Consider the following 23,050-nt stretch of genomic DNA (forward strand, 5'->3'; position numbering starts at 1 on the left):
GGAAGTTACCATCCATTTAATCATGTACTTCATCTTATAACAAGACGTTCTTTATCACAAAACAATTCTACATTTCTATTTGTGTTCCTATTAACGAGGAAATCTAAAACGTGTATTTGTGTTTGTAACAACAAGACTTTGTCTATGTGGTTTTCCTACAGTGTATAGAAGACGTAAGTGTATTCCAAAGGCTATAGAAGGTAGGTTTCATAGTTTTAGTAGCCTACCAACCTGAAGGCGTAGAACACTGTAAAACAAACAAACGGTAGGCGGAGTTGAGTACACAACCACCAAACATTTGACATGTTCACTTCCCAGCACCAGAAAGTAAGACACTTGGGCTGCGTTTACACACGCAGAAGATCTGATCTGATCGGTCAAAAGACGAATCGGTGGCAAAATATCAGAATTGGGCTACCAGTGTAAACACAGCCATACAAACACTAAGTAAGTAAGACACTAATCCCTTAAAGCGTCAATTCGCCGTTTAGTTTTTTGCTTCACATATTCACCTTTCAAATAAGTCAAATCATTTTTTCACGATAACATCTCTCTAGATACCCTACAACAGATACATTGAATACAAGAGGTCCATAGCGGTGAATACTAAATGCCAAATGTGCATATAATTGGAATTTACGTGCAAATCGCCCATTGAAATCAATGCTTGATTTTTACACAAAAGTCTGAGCTGGACACAGATTTAGCCCATAGTAAACATTCTTCTCATTAGACTTTGTTCACCACAGAAAAGCTACGAGAGGAGGGAAAGAGAGAGAGATCAATGAAAATACCAGTTAAACACTGACTTCCTTTGAAATTGCAAAGAAGAATGGGTTTCATCTTTGTTGCCTGTCACATCCTATGCCCTTGCAGTGGAATTTGTTCTCAAGCCAAGACACATTATGGTGGTTACATTGTACGATATCGCTGAGAATTGATTTAATACCAAACAAAACTATACACAGAAACAGAAACAGACGCACAAACATTTTGATAGCTTACTTAAGTGTTTAGAGTACTGCTTCCTCTGCTGTGTTTTAAGACTCAGGCCGATCAAAGGGAGAACCAGGGCCGTACTATTTCTGGGCTGAGGCGAGGGTGTCCATCTCTGGCCCTCTAAGGTACTGGCTGCAGTTTGGGTCTCCCCTCACGGTCGGTGCTGATGGGATGGGCCGACCGGTGTGTGGGTTGACGCACCAGCACTCCCCCCTCTGGCCGTGCAGAGACATCTTACACTGAAACACAGAATGAACATGTGTTTGTGTGTGTGTGTGTGTGTGTGTATGCTCCTGGGCCATGAAGTAAGAGTGAGCAGTCACCTGTTTGAGGTTATACTGCCCCCTCTGTCACAGTTGGGGATGTGCACGGTGTAGTCACCTGTTTGAGGTTATACTGCCCCCTCTTATCACAATTGGGGATGTGCAGGGTGTAGTCACCTGTTTGAGGTTATACTGCCCCCTCTTGTCACAGTTGGGGATCTGCAGGGTGTAGTCACCTGTTTGAGGTTATACTGCCCCCTCATATCACAGTTGGGGATGTGCAGGGTGTAGTCACCTGTTTGAGGTTATACTGCTCCCTCTTGTCACAGTTGGGGATGTGCAGGGTGTAGTCACCTGTTTGAGGTTATACTGCCCCCTCTTATCACAGTTGGGGATGTGCAGGGTGTAGTCACCTGTTTGAGGTTATACTGCCCCCTCTTATCACAGTTGGGGATGTGCAGGGTGTAGTCACCTGTTTGAGGTTATACTGCCCCCTCTTATCACAGTTGGGGATGTGCAGGGTGTAGTCACCTGTTTGAGGTTATACTGCCCCCTCTTGTCACAGTTGGGGATGTGCAGGGTGTAGTCACCTGTTTGAGGTTATACTGCCCCCTCTTGTCACAGTTGGGGATGTGCAGGGTGTAGTCACCTGTATGAGGTTATACTGAACCCTCATATCACAGTTGGGGATGTGCAGGGTGTAGTCACCTGTTTGAGGTTATACTGCCCCCTCATATCACAGTTGGGGATGTGCAGGGTGTAGTCACCTGTTTGAGGTTATACTGCCCCCTCTTGTCACAGTTGGGGATGTGCAGGGTGTAGTCACCTGTTTGAGGTTATACTGCCCCCTCATATCACAGTTGGGGATGTGCAGGGTGTAGTCACCTGTTTGAGGTTATACTGCCCCCTCATATCACAGTTGGGGATGTGCAGGGTGTAGTCACCTGTTTGAGATTATACTGCCCCCTCATATCACAGTTGGGGATGTGCAGGGTGTAGTCACCTGTTTGAGGTTATACTGCTCCCTCTTGTCACAGTTGGGGATGTGCAGGGTGTAGTCACCTGTTTGAGGTTATACTGCCCCCTCATATCACAGTTGGGGATGTGCAGGGTGTAGTCACCTGTTTGAGGTTATACTGCCCCCTCATATCACAGTTGGGGATGTGCAGGGTGTAGTCACCTGTTTGAGGTTATACTGCCCCCTCATATCACAGTTGGGGATGTGCAGGGTGTAGTCACCTGTTTGAGGTTATACTGCCCCCTCATATCACAGTTGGGGATGTGCAGGGTGTAGTCACCTGTTTGAGGTTATACTGCCCCTCTCTTATCACAGTTGGGGATGGGGTGCAGGGTGTAGTCACCTGTTTGAGGTTATACTGCCCCCTCTTGTCACAGTTGGGGATGTGCAGGGTGTAGTCACCTGTTTGAGGTTATACTGCCCCCTCTTGTCACAGTTGGGGATGTGCAGGGTGTAGTCACCTGTATGAGGTTATACTGAACCCTCATATCACAGTTGGGGATGTGCAGGGTGTAGTCACCTGTTTGAGGTTATACTGCCCCCTCATATCACAGTTGGGGATGTGCAGGGTGTAGTCACCTGTTTGAGGTTATACTGCCCCTCTTGTCACAGTTGGGGATGTGCAGGGTGTAGTCACCTGTTTGAGGTTATACTGCCCCCTCATATCACAGTTGGGGATGTGCAGGGTGTAGTCACCTGTTTGAGGTTATACTGCCCCCTCATATCACAGTTGGGGATGTGCAGGGTGTAGTCACCTGTTTGAGGTTATACTGCCCCCTCATATCACAGTTGGGGATGTGCAGGGTGTAGTCACCTGTTTGAGGTTATACTGCTCCCTCTTGTCACAGTTGGGGATGTGCAGGGTGTAGTCACCTGTTTGAGGTTATACTGCCCCCTCATATCACAGTTGGGGATGTGCAGGGTGTAGTCACCTGTTTGAGGTTATACTGCCCCCTCATATCACAGTTGGGGATGTGCAGGGTGTAGTCACCTGTTTGAGGTTATACTGCCCCCTCATATCACAGTTGGGGATGTGCAGGGTGTAGTCACCTGTTTGAGGTTATACTGCTCCCTCTTGTCACAGTTGGGGATGTGCAGGGTGTAGTCACCTGTTTGAGGTTATACTGCCCCCTCATATCACAGTTGGGGATGTGCAGGGTGTAGTCACCTGTTTGAGGTTATACTGCCCCCTCATATCACAGTTGGGGATGTGCAGGGCATACAGGTCTTCCAGTGGGCCTCGGTTATCTCTGAAGGGCATCTTAGATATCCTCTCCAGCACCTGGTCCAGCTCCTGCTGACACTGAATCTATAGTACACAACAGGCAACACCAGTCACATGATTAATAGTCTGGTAAATCTCAGACCTTGAAGCAACAGGCAACACCAGTCACATGATTAATAGTCTGGGAAATCTCAGACCTTGGAGCAACAGGCAACACCATTCACATGATTAATAGTCTCTGACTATTACACTGGGGCCAAGCTCCCTGCCATCCAGGACCTCTATACCAGGCGGTGTCAGAGGAAGGCTCTAAAAATGGTCAGATTCCAGCCACCCAAGTCATAGACTGTTCTCTCTGCTACTGCACGGCAAGTAGTACCGATGCACCAAGTCTGGAACCAACAGGACTCTGAACTTCTACCCCCAAGCCATGAGACTGCAAAATAATTATTTGAATAGTTAACCAAATAGCTACCCGGACTATCTGCATTAACCGTTTTTGCACTAACGTTTTTGACTTATCACACACGCTGCTGCTACTGTTTACTATCGGTTAGCTTATTTCTAGCTATATGTACATATCTCAATTCCAGGGTGCTCTTCAGAATATATTACGAGTTTGGTTTGGACGGTCTTAAAAAGCAGACGGGATTTCTGCTTGTGAAAAACAACGTTGTAAACTTGTAATGCTAACGTTAGCTGTCATGGCACAAGCAAATAACTTACTTGCCAAATACACTAATTGAAAATATCTAGCTAAAATACTGATTTTTGTGTCCGGTGGTAGGCTAATGTTTGTGTCAGGACATGAACGGAAAGGCTCTGGACTGATTTCCTGCTCGAGTTCCATTTCCGCCTCTTGTCCCAACCGATGCTGGTACTGTCAGCAGACGTGTGCTGGAACACTGGATACATAGTGGGAGGCAAACCGTCGGCCTAGGGAGACTACATGATTAATGACCCAGCAATACCCTCAGACTACTGTTTGAGAAAAGAAATAAAACATTCTCCAAAATCATCTACAAAGGTTAAGAGCTGGATTCTCTGAGGAATAATAATCCACAGGAAATGAAATGAACAGCACTACCAAAATATAGATTTATTAATTCACTTGAAAATGAATAATGTTTCTCTCACAGGTATAACTGAGAGTACATTTTATTTGCATGACTAATTCTATTCATGGATTATTGCCAAAGCACCTGATCGCCCTCTTTCTCTAGGTGTTATGGCTTCATCAATAGTAAAACCGATTGGAATGTTCATTTCTTTGCACTTACAGTCTCTCCTGATGGGTTTTGATGTGTTGCCAAGACTCGCTAATATCCGGGGCAAATGGTTCTAGTTTACACTTGGCATCTGTGAAATGCCAAAATCATTATCCTCAAGGAAAATCACTCCATGTGGGAAAATAAGTACCGGTAGTAGTTTATAATAACATCTTGAAATAAAGCGTTTATAATAGTTTAGTGAACCGTTATTTCAGGTACTGCTGGAATGTCTACCAATGGAATGTCCATCTTTTTGTGACAAATTACACCGGTCACTCAAAACATTTACAAATTCATTTATAAAGTATAAATAGCGCTCACTTTAAATGAGGTCACGCAAGAACACTTAACTAATGATTAGTAGATGGTTTATAAGGACCGATATTAAACATCTTATGAACGATCGTGTTAATTATTATGACATAGTTATTCATAAATATGTGAATTCCTGGCTTACTAACATTTACATATGTGGGCGTAATGATGAATAAACTATTTATTAATCCATTATAAATGCTTTATTACAAGGTGTTATTATAAAGTACTACCAAAGTCATTTCCTAGGTCGGTCTACAACAGGACGCCAGGCTCGACTTCAAGGAAACAATACAGAGTTTTCCACAGTAGGGTCTTGTACTGTCAAATGGGGGCAAACGTTGTCAAACGGAGGGCTATCTTGTCCAATAGAAATGCTTATCTACATTTTCCGATTGAAAAAGCTGGCCTTAACTGTCCAAATTGGCAGTAAGACATTGTTAGCTGCTGGACACCATCAGGTCTGCTCCAGAAGATGGCAGCAGTGTACTAGGTTCTGTTAAGACTGACTCCTTCCTAAAGGGACATGGACACTGCTAATCATGATCCCAGGTTCACTAACTGTTTACTAACAGATGCGACCCACTAATGGTCTCGGTTTACCAAGGCAGCGTCTCAAATGGCACCCTGTTCCCTATATAAGGCACTACATTTAACCAGGGCCCATATTAAGGGAATAGGGTGCTATTTGGGATGTAGCCTAACTGTTTAGTACTAGGTGTTTACTAACCTGCTTGCCGCGGGGAGTTTTGGGGTCCTCCGGCTTGTTACTCTTCATCTTGGTCTTCATCTCCTGTCGGTGCTGGCGCATAGCGTTCTCCTTGGGCCCCAGCCATGGGTTGTCCTTAGTGGCCTTCCTCACCGGGGGGATCTCTGTCAGGCTCGTGTCCGGGAGGTCCGCGACCTCCCCTGAGGGACAGACACACACGCAGACACAGGATATATGCACAGACTCACACACATGCACATACGCACACACACACGCACACACATTCTCTCTCTCACACACACACACACACACACACACACACACACACACACACACACACACACACACACACACACACACACACACACACACACACACACACACACACACACACACACACAAATACAAACACAGTCAAAACAGCTCTATGGAAACCAGTTCCATTAAATCAATTGATCGTTCATTACAACACTGTCATAACATTGTCGTTATATTGTCATTACATCACAGAAAAGCTCAACCATGTGAATGATTAAGTATACAGCACCTTCCTTCATGAAATGAGAAATGATAGGGCCAGCAGGTTGGCTTTAGTACATTTGGCAATGGCATGCATGGTGAATCTTTCAGCGGAAATAGATACATCTTTAAAGGTGCAACATTTTGGATATTTTTCAAAAATATTGTGAAATATTATTATTTGTTTATTTTTTCCATTTTAACTTAACCAAGAATGAGAACCAATAGTGAACATCTGATTCTGTCTGTGTACACTTTTCTGTAAACTCTGGGGCACCTTCACTTGCTATTACTAGTGTCCTCCTCACCTCCAATGTCAAGGCATGTCATGAAAGGGCACTAGCTCATTTTCATGTTTGACTGATTAGAACGAAAGCTTGAACAGCAACCACCCAGAACTAACACACCACACTATCTGGGGAAGGGAGGTAGAAGTCCTCAGCTGTTTGACCAGATAACCTGTGCTTAAACATCAACCAAACAATGCAGGGGGGCTGGCCCTGCGAGTCCACTAGCTGTCCATACTATTCCTGACAACAGACAGAGCTGTGGCTGAGGGCCCACTAGCAGCTCTCCCAGGGCTCTGGGACCGTCAAAATGGAAGAATAACAGAAACGGCAGGGGGGAGGAAACAGTTGGCTGGACCTTGTTTTGAGGAAATCTTAGATGAATAAACTTTCAGAGTAATGTATTGTTTATAAACTCTCTGTACTGTCAGGCTGTCCACTGACATACCACTATTAACGACAGATGTTATAAGGTTATATGTTATAAGATATAAATAAGATATAACAGGCTTGGCCGGCCCTTAAGTGAAGTGTATTCTACACTAAGGAAGGAGCAAGGGGGTCCCTCTGACGTTTACAATCCAGTAGATATATAATATGTAATACCTACATGTTTCAAACAGACCACCATAGTCCCTGTACCTAAGATAACGAAGGTAACCTGCCTAAATGATTACCGCCCTGTAGCACTCACGTCGGTAGCCATGAACTGCTTTGAAAGGCTGGTCATGGCTCACAACACCATCATGCCAAAAACCTTAGATCACTCCAATTTGCATACCCCCCCAACAGATGCAATCTTAATCGCACTCCACACTTCCTTTCCCACCTGGACAAAAGGAGCACATATGTGAGAATGCTGTTCATTGACTACAGGTCAGCGTTCAACACCATAGCGCCCACAAAGCTCATCACTAAGCCAAGGACCCTGGGACTAAACACCTCCCTCTGCAACTGGATCCTGGACTTCCTGATGGGCCACCCCCAGGTGGTAAGGGTAGGCAACAACACATCTGCCATGCTGATCCTCAACACTGGGGCCCCTCAGGGGTGCGTGCTTAGTCCCCTCCTGTACTCCCTGTTCACCCACGACTGAGTGGGCAAGTACGACTACAACACCATCATTAAGTTTGCTGACGACACAACAGTGGCAGATCTAACTTCAGCTCTCCTCATGAAACTATCAGATCTAACTTCAGCTCTCCTCATGAAACTATCAGATCTAAACATCTAACTTCAGCTCTCCTCATGAAACTATCTGATCTAACTTCATCTGTCCTCATGAAACTATCAGATCTAACTTCAGCTCTCCTCATGAATCCATCAGATCTAACTTCAGCTCTCCTCACGAAACTATCAGATCTAACTTCAGCTCTCCTCATGAAACTATCAGATCTAACTTCAGCTCTCCTCATGAAACTATCAGATCTAACTTCAGCTCTCCTCATGAAACTATCAGATCTAACTTCAGCTCTCCTCATGAAACTATCTGATCTAACTTCAGCTCTCCTCATGAAACTATCAGATCTAACTTCAGCTCCCCGCATGAAACTCTTTGTGCTCTCAGTGTCTTTTGCAGAACAGATTGCAGAAGTCAACTGGAATCAGGTGTGAGACATGCACAAAAACACACACACACAAACTTATACATCCCTAAACACACACACACACACACACACACACACACACACACACACACACACACAAACACACACACACAAACACACACACACAAAGAGAGAGAGACACATACACGGAGAGACACACACGGACAGGGTCAGGACCCCACTCTAAGGGGGCCCCGTTCCTGCAGTACACTCTGTTCCACCGATCCACAGAGGTGGGCCTGGGCTTTGCAACGTCAACAGAGCTGCAACTCCATTGTTTTTACTTTGTTGTCCGGTCCACTGCTTGAATTAATACAGCAGACAAAAGGGATGAGTGGCTTCCTTGCTTTTTTAATAGCTGATGCTTGTCAAATTCCCAGAACAGCACAAAGGAGAGAAGGTTCATGTCTGACAGTCTAGACTCTAGTCAACTGAGCAGATGGCCCATGGATTTTTTATTTATTTATTTTATTTCACCTTTATTTAACCAGGTAGGCAAGTTGAGAACAAGTTCTCATTTACAATTGCGACCTGGCCAAGATAAAGCAAAGCAGTTCGACAGATACAACGACACAGAGTTACACATGGAGTAAAACAAACATACAGTCAATAATACAGTATAAACAAGTCTATATACAATGTGAGCAAATGAGGTGAGAAGGGAGGTAAAGGCAAAAAAGGCCATGGTGGCAAAGTAAATACAATATAGCAAGTAAAACACTGGAATGGTAGTTTTGCAATGGAAGAATGTGCAAAGTAGAAATAAAAATAATGGGGTGCAAAGGAGCAAAATAAATAAATAAATTAAATACAGTTGGGAAAGAGGTAGTTGTTTGGGCTAAATTATAGGTGGGCTATGTACAGGTGCAGTAATCTATGAGCTGCTCTGACAGTTGGTGCTTAAAGCTAGTGAGGGAGATAAGTGTTTCCAGTTTCAGAGATTTTTGTAGTTCGTTCCAGTCATTGGCAGCAGAGAACTGGAAGGAGAGGCGGCCAAAGAAATAATTGGTTTTGGGGGTGACTAGAGAGATATACCTGCTGGAGCGTGTGCTACAGGTGGGAGATGCTATGGTGACCAGCGAGCTGAGATAAGGGGGACTTTACCTAGCAGGGTCTTGTAGATGACATGGAGCCAGTGGGTTTGGCGATGAGTATGAAGCGAGGGCCAGCCAACGAGAGCGTACAGGTCGCAATGGTGGGTAGTATATGGGGCTTTGGTGACAAAACGGATTGCACTGTGATAGACTGCATCCAATTTGTTGAGTAGGGTATTGGAGGCTATTTTGTAAATGACATCGCCAAAGTCGAGGATTGGTAGGATGGTCAGTTTTACAAGGGTATGTTTGGCAGCATGAGTGAAGGATGCTTTGTTGCGAAATAGGAAGCCAATTCTAGATTTAACTTTGGATTGGAGATGTTTGATATGGGTCTGGAAGGAGAGTTTACAGTCTAACCAGACACTTAAGTATTTGTAGTTGTCCACGTATTCTAAGTCAGAGCCGTCCAGAGTAGTGATGTTGGACAGGCGGGTAGGTGCAGGTAGCGATCGGTTGAAGAGCATGCATTTAGTTTTACTTGTATTTAAGAGCAATTGGAGGCCACGGAAGGAGAGTTGTATGGCATTGAAGCTTGCCTGGAGGGTTGTTAACACAGTGTCCAAAGAACGGCCAGAAGTATACAGAATGGTGTCGTCTGCGTAGAGGTGGATCAGAGACTCACCAGCAGCAAGAGCCAAGAGTCCAAGAATTGAACCTTGTGGCACCCCCATAGAGACTGCCAGAGGTCCGGACAGCAGACCCTCTGATTTGACACACTGAACTCTATCAGAGAAGTAGTTGGTGAACCAGGCGAGGCAATCATTTGAGAAACCAAGGCTGTCGAGTCTGCCGATGAGGATGTGGTGATTGACAGAGTCGAAAGCCTTGGCCAGATCAATGAATACGGCTGCACAGTAATGTTTCTTATCGATGGCGGTTAAGATATCGTTTAGGACCTTGAGCGTGGCTGAGGTGCACCCATGACCAGCTCTGAAACCAGATTGCATAGCAGAGAAGGTATGGTGAGATTCGAAATGGTCTGTAATCTGTTTGTTGACTTGGCTTTCGAAGACCTTAGAAAGGCATGGTAGGATAGATATAGGTCTGTAGCAGTTTGGGTCAAGAGTGTCCCCCCCTTTGATGAGGGGGATGACCGCAGCTGCTTTCCAATCTTTGGGAATCTCAGACGACACGAAAGAGAGGTTGAACAGGCTAGTAATAGGGGTGGCAACAATTTTGGCAGATAATTAAAAAATGAAAGGGTCCAGATTGTCTAGCCCAGCTGATTTGTAGGGGTCCAGATTTTGCAGCTCTTTCAGAACATCAGCTGAACGGATTTGGGAGAAGGAGAAATGGGGAAGGCTTGGGCGAGTTGCTGTTGGGGGTGCAGTGCTGTTGACCGGGGTAGGAGTAGCCAGGTGGAAAGCATGGCCAGCCGTAGAAAAATGCTTTTTGAAATTCTCAATTATGGTGGATTTATCAGTGGTGACAGTGTTTCCTATCTTCAGTGCAGTGGGCAGCTGGGAGGAGGTGTTCTTATTCTCCATGGACTTTACAGTTTCCCAGAACTTTTTTGAGTTAGTGTTGCAGGAAGCAAATTTCTGCTTGAAAAAGCTAGCCTTGGCTTTTCTAACTGCCTGTGTATAATGGTTTCTAGCTTCCCTGAACAGCTGCATATCACAGGGGCTGTTCGATGCTAATGCAGAACGCCATAGGATGTTTTTGTGTTGGTTAAGGGCTATATCTGTTCCTGGTTCTAAATTTCTTGAATGGGGCATGTTTATTTAAGATGGTTAGGAAGGCATTTAAAAAAAATATCCAGTCATCCTCTACTGACGGGATGAGATCAATATCCTTCCAGCACACCCCGGCCAGGTCGATTAGAAAGGCCTGCTCGCTGAAGTGTTTCAGGGAGCGTTTTACAGTGATGAGTGGAGGTCGTTTGACTGCTGACCCATTACGGATGCAGGCAATGAGGCAGTGATCGCTGAGATCTTGGTTGAAGACAGCAGAGGTGTATTTAGAGGGGAAGTTGGTTAGGATGATATCTATGAGGGTGCCCGTGTTTAAGGCTTTGGGGAGGTACCTGGTAGGTTCATTGATAATTTGTGTGAGATTGAGGGCATCAAGTTTAGATTGTAGGATGGCTTGGGTGTTAAGCATGTTCCAGTTTAGGTCGCCTACCAGCACGAGCTCTGAAGATAGATGGGGGGCAATCAGTTCACATATGGTGTCCAGAGCACAGCTGGGGGCAGAGGGTGGTCTATAGCAGGCGGCAACGGTGAGAGACTTGTTTTTAGAGAGGTGGATTTTTAAAAGTAGAAGTTAAAATTGTTTGGGTACAGACCTGGATAGTAGGACAGAACTCTGCAGGCTATATTTGCAGTAGATTGCAACACCGCCCCCTTTGGCAGTTCTATCTTGTCTGAAAATGTTGTAGTTTGGAATTAAAATTTCAGAATTTTTGGTGGTCTTCCTAAGCCAGGATTCAGACACAGCTAGAACATCCGGGTTGGCAGAGTGTGCTAAAGCAGTGAATAGAACAAACATAGGGAGGAGGCTTCTAATGTTAACATGCATGAAACCAAGGCTATTACGGTTACAGAAGTCGTCAAAAGAGAGCGCCTGGGGAATAGGAGTGGAGCTAGGCACTGCAGGGCCTGGATTCACCTCTACATCGCCAGAGGAACATAGGAGGAGTAGAATAAGGGTGCGGCTAAAAGCAATAAGAATTGGTCGTCTAGAACGTCTGGAACAGAGAGTAAAAGGAGGTTTCTGGGGGTGATAAAATAGCATCAAGGTATAATGTACAGACAAAGGTATGGTAGGATGTGAATACAGTGGAGGTAAACCTAGGTATTGAGTGATGAAGAGAGAGATATTGTCTCTAGAAACATAATTGAAACCAGGAGATGTCATTGCATGTGTGGGTGGTGGAACTAATAGGTTGGATAAGGTATAGTGAGCAGGACTAGAGGCTCTACAGTGAAATAAGCCAATAAACACTAACCAGAACAGCAATGGACAAGACATATTGACATTAAGGAGAGGCATGCTTAGTCGAGTGATCAAAAGGGTCCAGTGAGTGGAGAGGTTGGTTGGGGGTCACGGCGATTTAGACAGCTAGCCAGGCCATCAGTAGCAAGCTAGCATAGGATGGAGGTCTGTTATTAGCCACCTCTTGCGTTCCGTCAAGGGGTTCCGTGTGGAAGAGGGGATTAATCCAAATCACACAACAACAACAAAAACATAATAGAAAACATAATAATAATAAAAATAAATAAATTGTCCGATTGTCTATTCAGATAGCAGCCGGTAAGACAGCTAATGGTTAGCAGGCCGCAGATGGGCGTTCAGGTAACGTCGCGACGGAGGAGCCAGCCGGATAACTCCTTCGGGTAGATAACGTCGGCAGTCCAGTTGTGAAGGCCCGGTGGGGCTCCGCGTAGGCAGTAAAACGGGTTCGGATAGGTGACTGCAGCCCAGGAGTGATTGATGAAACTCAGGAGTGATTGACGGAACTGGCTAGCTCCGGAATAATTGATGTTTGCTCCGGAATCGACGAAAGCCGATAGTCACACGGATAGCAGCTAGCTAGCTGTGAGATCCAGGTATGAATGTCCAGAGAGCAGTTGAAATCCAGGGACATGGAGAGAAAAATTGGTCCGGTATGTTCCGTTCCGAGCCGCGCTGCGCCGTACAAAACTGGCGATAGATTTTCGAGCTAAAGGATAGCAGATGACCACAAACTGTGGTTAGCTGAATACTAACGATTTGCCAGTAAAGAAGCTAACTAGCTTCTGAACTAGCTTCTGATTAGCTTCTGGATTAGCTTCTGGGCTAGCTTCTGGCTAGCTCCTGGCTAGCTTCTGGCTAGTTTCTGGCTAGCTTCTTGGAGTTTCTGGCTAGCTTCTTGGAGGATTACAGATTTGAGGTAAATAATACTTTTTTATAAATATAAATTGGTGAGGCGGGTTGCAGGAGAGTGTTTTGAAGATGAGTTGATGGAAAATAAAAATTAAATGTATGTGAAAAAAGTTGTAAATATATATATATACGGGACACGACAAGACGAGGACAAAACACGTCTGAACTGCTATGCCATCTTGGAAGAATAGGCTGCCATTAGTCAGGATGTGGCCCAGGATGGAGAAGGGGAGACTGGATAGGTCAAACCAACACACATTCATGGTTCAAATGATCCCTTTAATTCTCCCCTTTAATCTCAATGTGACTTATTGTGTAATAAATGAATATTACCTCACTCTAGGGCCAGCATAGTGATAATGATACTGTATTTCCCCGTGTTTATGTGTATATATATAACGTATCACCTTCACAATTGACTGTACAGTCGTGGCCAAAATGTTTTTAGAATGACACAAATATACATTTTCACAAAGTCTGCTGCCTCAGTTTGTATGATGGCAATTTGCATATACTCCAGAATGTTATGAAGAGTGATCAGATTAATTGCAATTAACTGCAAAGTCCCTCTTTGCCATGCCAATGAGCTGAATCCCCCAAAAAACATTTCCACTGCATTTCAGCCCTGCCACAAAAGGACAAGCTGACATCATGTCAGTGATTCTCTCGTTAACACAGGTGTGAGTGTTGGCGAGGACAAGGCTGGAGATCACTCTGTCATGCTGATTGAGTTCGAATAACAGACTGGAAGCTTCAAAAGGAGGGTGGTGTTTGGAATCATTGTTCTTCCTCTGTCAACCATGGTTACCTTCAAGGAAACACGTGCCGTCATCATTGCTTTGCACAAAAAGGGCTTCACAGGCAAGAATATTGCTGCCAATAAGATTGCACCTAAATCAACCATTTATCGGATCATCAAGAACTTCAAGGAGAGCGGTTAAATTTTTGTGAAGAAGGCTTCAGGGCACCCAAGAAAGTCCAGCAAGCGCCAGGACCGTCTCCTAAAGTTGATTCAGCTGCGGGATCGGGGCACCACCAGTACAGAGCTTGCTCAGGAATGGCAGCAGGCAGGTGTGAGTGCATCTGCACGCACAGTGAGGCGAAGACTTTTGGAGGATGGCCTGGTGTCACTGCTGAGGACTGGGGTAAAGTCATTTTCTCTGATGAATCCCCTTTCCGATTGTTTGGGGCATCCGGAAAAAAGCTTGCCCGGAGAAGACAAGGTGAGCGCTACCATTAGTCCTGTGTCATGCCAACAGTAAAGCATCCTGAGACCATTCATGTGTGGGGTTGCTTCTCAGCCAAGGGAGTGGGCTCACTCACAATTTTGCCTAAGAACACAGCCATGAATAAAGAATGGTACCAACACATCCTCCGAGAGCAACTTCTTCCAACCATCCAGGAACAGTTTAGTGATGAACAATGCCGTTTCCAGCATGATGGAGCACCTTGCCATAAGTCAAAAGTGATAACTAAGTGGCTCAGGGAACAAAACGTTGATATTTTGGGTCCATGGCCAGGAAAATCCCCAGACCTTAATAACATTGAGAATTTGTGGTCAATCCTAAAGAGGCGGGTGGACAAGCAAAAACCCAGAAATTCAAAAACCCACAAACTCCAAGCATTGATTATGCAAGAATAGGCTGCCATCAGTCAGGATGTGGCCCATAAGTTAATTGACAGCATGCCAGGGTGGATGGCAGAGATCTTGAAAAAGAAGGGTCAATACTGCAAATATTGACTCTTTGCATAAACTTAATGTAATTATCAATAAAAGCCTTTGACACTTATGAAATGCTTGTAATTATACTTCAGTATTCCATAGTAACATCTGACAGAAATATCTAAAGACACTGATGCAGCAAACTTTGTGAAAATTAATATTTGTGTCATTCTCAAAACCTTTGGCAATGACTGTACAGTAAAGCACTTTGGGGAGCTGTAGTTAAAAAGAGCCAGCTCCATAACTGCTTCCCATTATCCTTTACAAGGCCTGCTAGGACTCTCCTCCTAGAATCACACAGTCAGCACAGAGCAAGTGTGTTTACCTCACAGCCAGGCTATCTGGCCTGAGAGGCTCCTCCACAGTGTGAAGCTAGCTGGGGCTGGGCAGGTCCTGACACGTAGACACTGGCTGCACCCAGCCAGGCATCTATCCACCCCTGAACTGACTGACTGCAGGCTAAACCTGGGACTCTGGATGCGTCCCAAACAACACTGTATCCCTATGTGACTCTGGTTTAAAGTAGTGCACTATATAGGGAAAAGGGAGTATTTTGCCATTTGGGACACACACACCTGGCTCAGGAGGACAGAGAGACAGGGAGACGGAGGCAAGCCAGAGCCCATCGAACCTGCAGGGCAGCACGGACAATTACAGCACACACATACAGAGAATAGAGAGAGATGGTGCCCATCTTTCCCATTCCTTTGGGATTGAGGCCTGTAGACGTGACCTTGACATTAGACCATTTTTGAGGTCTGAAAAGACCAGATTAACTTTGAAGTGTGAACATATCCATTAATTAATTATCCATTTATTAACAGAGACGATAGGACACCAGATTAGGGTTGCATTTCCGGGACTTTCAATAAATTCTCTGGTTCGCACGAAAACCCGGTTGGAGGCTCCACCGGAGTCAGGGGGGAATAACCAGGATATCCAGAATCCTCCAACCAGGATGTCTGGAAATCCAGGGAATTTGTTGAAAGATGAAAATGAATTTAGCAACCCTACACCAGACATGTGATCCAAGTCATGGCACCAATGTAACAAGTCAACTGGCCTTGATACACAAACCACCATCATACAAGGATCAATTCCTAAAACAGTAGCTCTGCCTGCAGCCATCGAGCTAGCCATGAACAACAGATCTTGGGTGATTGCAGCAGCCAAATGCATTGGCCTACTTCTGTACACACATACCCAGCACTTAAATCTCCTTCAACTCCATTATCTTCGGTGAAGAAACATCAAACCATCTGTCGAAGCCAACCCTATCCCCTGCAAAGCCCTTTCACAGGTCCCCTTCCAACCCCACTCAGCTCAGTAACATTTCAGACATAGCTTGTGTTTTCTCCAAGCACCGAAGAGAGAGAGGGGAGTGGAAGGAGGGAGGGAGCCAGCGAGAGAAAGTAAGAAAGAAAGAAAGAAAGAAAGAAAGAAAGAAAGAAAGAAAGAAAGAAAGAAAGAAAGAAAGAAAGAAAGAAAGAAAGAAAGGGGGACAGAGAGAGAGAGAGAGAGAGAGAGAGAGAGAGAGAGAGAGAGAGAGAGACAATGAAAGGGAGAGGGAGAGAAAAGCAGAGGGAGAGAGGGAGAGAAAGAGAGAGAGAGAGAGAGAGAGAGAGAGAGAGAGAGAGAGAGAGAGAGAGAAAAAGAATGAAAGGGAGAGGGAGAGAAAAGCAGAGTGAGAGAGAAAGAGAGGGAGAGGGAGAGAGAGAGAGAGAGGGAGAGAGAGAGGGAAAGAGAGAGAGAGAGAGAGAGAGAGAGGGAGAGAAAAGCAGAGTGAGAGAGAAAGGGAGCAGGTTTATTCTGGAACGCGTCTGAGGCACGCTGAGATTCTTAGCATGGCTTCGGGTGAAGTTGCAGCCCCAGGGGTGGATGGCAGTGATGCCTGTGTTTTAGAGAAGCAGGAGGGATTATCAGGGGCTATTTCGGGCCTGCGGGCACCGTCTAGAGGCCTGGGCACCCCGGCAGTGGACTCATGCAGGTATAGATGAATACCCCTCGTTAGGGAGCCGTGTTATTCCACCGCCCAGTTGCAGCCAGATGGTCAGGATCTGTTTTCCTTGTAAAGCTTTGAGAGTTTTTTTTGTTGGTCTTTTGTTGGGTTGTGGGTGGGGTTGTGGGTGGGGTAACCCTCCCTCTGTTGGATAAGTGGCAGCCCAACGATGTGATCCTGATGGGAGGATGAATGATGAACCTTGGTGTGTCTCAAATAGCACCCTATTTAGTTAACCTTTATTTTAGCAGGGTCTCTTTTGCAAAGGAGTGCACTACTTTTTCCCAGGGCCCATTATAGGGAAGCATTTGGGACGCTACCCTTCTCTTAAATATATGTTTTTAATAGTATGTTTTTGTATACGCGTGATGTATTATTGACTACGACGTGTCTTTACGTAATAATATGATATACTCCCCGTCTGCCTGTTGTGGAATCAATCTCGCCCAAACGTCTCTATTTACATCATTCTCTGACGCATCACAGTAAACCGACTGTAGATGTACCACTTGATATTGACAGTGAGGGGCTACTGTCTAGGCGTAGGCTGGTGGGCTAACAAAGATGCCCATCCACCACAGGGTTCAGGTAAGGAGGAGACACGGGGTGCACCACAGACACTGAGGAGGGTTTTCATATCACGTCTTCCATGGATGAAAGGCTACGTGCCAGTCATGCATTAAGGCCTGTATAGCATGAGATGAGTAGCATGAAGGAATGCATATAGGCTGCTCTGCATTTCCCAGTGATCCAATCTTGGCGAATGCAGAACACGTTTTCCTTGGTTATAACATGTGTTCACATAATAACAGTAAGAAGTAAGCTTTATGCGACAACTCATTGCATTTGTGTGTATTACGTGTGTTCTGCCAGATGAGAAAGACAGGTAAGTTAAGAGATGATTCTTTTGATACATGAGCGGATGTGACTGTTAACCAATGCTTTTTTAGTTTGAATTATAAACTGATCCTATAAACTCCTCACAAACTCTTTATTAAACAAACTCTTTATTAAACAAGCCCTTTATTAAACAAGCCCTTTATTAATCAAGCCCTTTATTAAACAAGCCCTTAATTAAAGTGAAGTGTTACTGCTATTAATTATCCCAAGGTTTACTCTGTTTCAACAAGCAGGAAATGTGATGTAGCTACCATGGCCTGAGTTGTCATAGATTGTGGTTTCGCACGTCGGCCTATTTAGACAATGAAAACGTGTAGGAAACGTGTGTAACACCAGATTGTGTCCAGAAGTTTATATCACTCCGTATACTGGGATGCTTAAACCTGCAAGAAAGTGGTTAATAAGGGACTGTTTGAAAGGGAGTCATATAAACATTGCCTCATTTTGTTTTTACAGGTAACATACTGTGAATTCTGTCTGAAGTACATTATAGAACTGTATACCCCAGGTGTACATGATAGTACTGTGTAACCCAGGTGTACATGATAGTACTGTGTAACCCATGTGTACATAATAGTACTGTGTAACTCAGGTGTACAAAATAGTACTGTTTAACCCAGGTGTACATAATAGTACTGTGTAACCCAGGTGTACATACTAGTACTGTGTAATCCATGTGTACACAATAGTACTCTGTAAATCAGGTATATAAAATAGTACTGTGTAATCCAGGTGTACATAATAGTACTGTATAACCCAGGTGTACATAATAGTACTGTGTAACCCAGGTGTACATGATAGTACTGTGTAACCCAGGTGTACATAATAGTACTGTGTAACCCAGGTGTACATGATAGTACTGTGTAACCCAGGTGTACATAATAGTACTGTGTAACCCAGGTGTACATGATAGTACTGTGTAACTCAGGTGTACATAATAGTACTGTATAACCCAGGTGTACATAATAGTACTGTGTCACCCAGGTGTACATGATAGTACTGTGTAACCTAGGTGTACATAATAGTACTGTGTAACCCAGGTGTACATAATAGTACTGTGTAACCCAGGTGTACATGATAGTACTGTGTAACCCAGGTGTACATGATAGTACTGTGTAACCCAGGTGTACATAATAGTACTGTGTAACCCAGGTGTACATAATAGTACTGTGTAACCCAGGTGTACATGATAGTACTGTGTAACCCAGGTGTACATGATAGTACTGTGTAACCCAGGTGTACATAATAGTACTGTGTAACCCAGGTGTACATGATAGTACTGTGTAACCCAGGTGTACATAATAGTACTGTGTAACCCAGGTGTACATGATAGTACTGTGTAACCCAGGTGTACATGATAGTACTGTGTAACCCAGGTGTACATAATAGTACTGTGTAACCCAGGTGTACATGATAGTACTGTGTAACCCAGGTGTACATAATAGTACTGTGTAACCCAGGTGTACATGATAGTACTGTGTAACCCAGGTGTACATAATAGTACTGTGTAACCCAGGTGTACATGATAGTACTGTGTAACCCAGGTGTACATGATAGTACTGTGTAACCCAGGTGTACATAATAGTACTGTGTAACCCAGGTGTACATAATAGTACTGTGTAACCCAGGTGTACATAATAGTACTGTGTAACCCAGGTGTACATGATAGTACTGTGTAACTCAGGTGTACATAATAGTACTGTGTAACCCAGGTGTACATAATAGTACTGTGTAACCCAGGTGTACATGATAGTACTGTGTAACCCAGGTGTACATGATAGTACTGTGTAAACCAGGTGTACATAATAGTACTGTGTAACCCAGGTGTACATGATAGCACTGTGTAAACCAGGTGTACATGATAGTACTGTGTAACCCAGGTGTACATAATAGTACTGTGTAACCCAGGTGTACATGTGTACTGTGTAACCCAGGTGTACATAATAGTACTGTGTAACCCAGGTGTACATAATAGTACTGTGTAACCCAGGTGTACATAATAGTACTGTGTAACCCAGGTGTACATGATAGTACTGTGTAAACCAGGTGTACATGATAGTACTGTGTAACCCAGGTGTACATAATAGTACTGTGTAACCCAGGTGTACATAATAGTACTGTGTAACCCAGGTGTACATGATAGTACTGTGTAACCCAGGTGTACATGATAGTACTGTGTAACCCAGGTGTACATGATAGTACTGTGTAACCCAGGTGTACATGATAGTACTGTGTAACCCAGGTGTACATGATAGTACTGTGTAACCCAGGTGTACAAGATAGTACTGTGTAACCCAGGTGTACATGATAGTACTGTGTAACCCAGGTGTAACCCATCCCTTATATGCCAGGCTGTGAATACATAGAAACAGTCAGAGTAGAAGAGAAACAGTTTGAGCAGAGAAATATAGGATGGCGTCATGGCAATTCACTGTACTGTAGGCTAGGACTGTGGCATCTGGCTGTAGCAAAGCAGAATGCAAGTAGCTATTTCAGGAAGAGTTCCACCATAGAAATAGTATTAGAACACCACTACCTCCTCCAACTTATCTCTGGCTACATGTGCAAGTGTAGGTTACTCCACGTGCATTTCTAGAGCTACTGTCTGTGGTGACCTGGCCCTAATCCATTTGAACTTTTCAGGAATCACAGGTTCTCCTTCATAATCTAATCAAATGTTACATTTGGCAGATGGGGACATTGACATTAGGTTTAGTAGAAATCACAGCATACTGAACAAGCTTCAACAAACACTCCAGTTGACACTAGTTGACAGTGGTTGGGGTCAAAGTACAAAGTCCAAATTGCCAATCAATGTGGTATTATTTTACTTCTCTCTCCTCTCTCATGTTATCCAATTCAATAGGAATGTTTTGTGATTTCTGTGTAAAACACAAGCTGGGAATGTTATTTCAGGGTATAATCAAGCATACAGTACGTCTTACGGTATAGGCTTGCTTATACAGTGTATGTTATACAGGAATAATATTGATAGGTAAGGGAGTCTATTGGATTCCAGCAAGGGTCCAATAAGTCAACACATGGAGGTCAATAAGTCAAACTAGTCCAGTGTAGTTCTGGTTGTTGTTGGAGACTGATGGATGATACTACCTGCAAACGTTTCTTTCATTTGTGATTAGGACATATAGCCCAATGCCAAATACAGGCTTATAGCATTTGCAGTTCAATTCGGTACATGTTGTAAGTCGCTCTGGATAAGAGCGTCTGCTAAATGACTTAAATGTAAATGTAAAAGGCAAAAGTACCTTGATATAATGGTGTTATAAAAGTGTTATACCTGTGTAATAACAAATAATTCAAATAAATAGGCGTTTTAGAGCGGGTTAATTACAGTTTAAATGTTTCTATGAGCAAATGGACGCCAAAATCATTAGTTTAGACTGCTGCGAATGAAATAAATCACAATACGGTCCATGCTAAAGGCTGTAAACCACCCCAATGACAGAGAAATTACAGATTAACGCCTACTAATGATCATACTTCCCAAACTTCCTCTCTGTTCCATTATAACATTGCAAATGTATCAAGCTTGTTGAAACTGACCGCTAAATTTCTCCCGGTGCTCCTGGCTCCCCGTGGGTTCGGTGACCACTTTGTGTCCGCACAGCCCCAGCCCCTGGACCAGCTGCTCGAGAGGCAGATCGGAGTCCGGCTTCGGGTAACACCGGAGCCCGCTGGAGCATCTCGGGGTGTACACGCCGCATAACTCGCCCTCTTGCCGGGCGCACACCGGGCAGCAACCGCAGCCCGGTTCGCGCACAATCTCTGCACAGGTCTCGGTGAGCTTCGGGCACGCAGCCTGACGTTCGGCGGTGCAACTCGGGCAACGGAAGACCATCTCCGCGAAATAAGCTCCCACGAAAGCCACCGACAGCAGCAGCAAGCTGCAGCCTGAATACGATATCATCCTCGGCGTGGAACGTCTTGTCATTTAGTGAGGCGATGGAACGCAACTCCAGGTAAAATAACTGTGCATGCGAACAGGTGAAGCCAGCGGATGGGTTGAGTTCTGCAGGGTCCTACCAACTGCAGTTTAATTGACAGCTCGTCAGACCAGTGGTGCGTATGGAAGAGCAGCAGGCAAACCCTAACAGGCAATTTTGTGCTATGACGAAAATATTTTATAGCCTCTCAAGTTTTCATGCACAAGTATACCTAAGACCAGTCCAAATGACTTGTTATTTTGTAATCAACTTACATTATGTCTCTGGCCAACTGTTGATGTTGATGAGGCCTGTATATAGATAGATTTGGTGATTTATTACAACAAGCAGAAATAACTGTCAGACAAACCCAAACACACATAGGTTACACTGAAGTGATGCCCTATAAACGTTCTATTTAAAATGATTCTGAACAATGGAAGCTAAGAAATGTAAGTTCTAGATACTATCCGCATTATAGGCTATGCAGCCTATTTGTAATAGTACTATTGTTGGAAATGTGCAAAAAATACACTGTACAATAGGGAAAGGCAAGAAGAGAATGTCCTATGTGGTAGTATCATGCAACTCAATGGAGGAAAACGAGGCAGCATTCCCTTGGCTGGGCCTGAGACTGAGAGAGGCAATATTCCATACTGTAGCATGTTTATTTTTATCAGCATGCACCCTCTCCCAGAAAATAAATAAATAAACAAACATAAACAAAAAGCATTCCTTCCATGTCCATGGACACTTAATGAAAGCCCTGCTCAGACGCTGCATGCCATTCCCTACCTGGTGGGCACTGTGTATGTTGCCTATTGATCAGCTGGGGCCAGGCGCTGAGGTGTCGTGCTTACATACCAAACAAGCTCCCATTAACCCGTCCAGTGAGTGCTGTGGTTGCCCGGGAGACTAATTGCTGTTTATTTAAGGGCACAGAAATAAACATTGCATATATACTGTAACCATACTCTCCAGCCAGGCAGGGAGTCACAGATATAAATGTGGATTATTTTGTTTTGTGCCCTCTGATTTCATGGTATTTCACCTATTTATGGTCGGCATCCCGGGTCGGCCTTGAGGGCGGACGCGAGGAGAAAGGGCCCTTCTGAAGGGGCCAGTATCTTGGGGGGCATCTGGATGATGCTGGGGGTGTTAGCATAGAACCTCATATGTCATTTTATAAAAAGCTACATTGGGGAGGAGAAGCAGAGAAGGCCTGGTTTATAAACAAGGCCTGGGGCTAGAGTTTGCCCAGTGTCTGGGGACGGCCACCAGGTAATGGGGTAACAGGCCACAGTATC

At 44.5% G+C, this 23,050-nt stretch overlaps 1 protein-coding gene across 1 annotated transcript; it reads right to left on the reverse strand.

The window, feature by feature from the left end:
- LOC115129858 (insulin-like growth factor-binding protein 2-A) lies at nucleotides 1-21,885 on the reverse strand. Its single transcript, XM_029660665.2, has 4 exons — nucleotides 21,364-21,885; nucleotides 5,822-6,000; nucleotides 3,449-3,589; nucleotides 1-1,238 (listed from the first exon to the last, which is right to left on the reverse strand). Exons 1-4 carry the CDS (start codon nucleotides 21,749-21,751, stop codon nucleotides 1,080-1,082), a joined length of 867 nt encoding a protein of 288 aa, XP_029516525.2. The 5' UTR covers nucleotides 21,752-21,885; the 3' UTR covers nucleotides 1-1,079.
- Between the last annotated feature and the right edge of the window lie 1,165 nt (nucleotides 21,886-23,050).

This window comes from Oncorhynchus nerka, linkage group LG5, assembly GCF_034236695.1.
Source record: "Oncorhynchus nerka isolate Pitt River linkage group LG5, Oner_Uvic_2.0, whole genome shotgun sequence".
In the NCBI taxonomy this organism is placed as follows: domain Eukaryota; kingdom Metazoa; phylum Chordata; class Actinopteri; order Salmoniformes; family Salmonidae; genus Oncorhynchus; species Oncorhynchus nerka.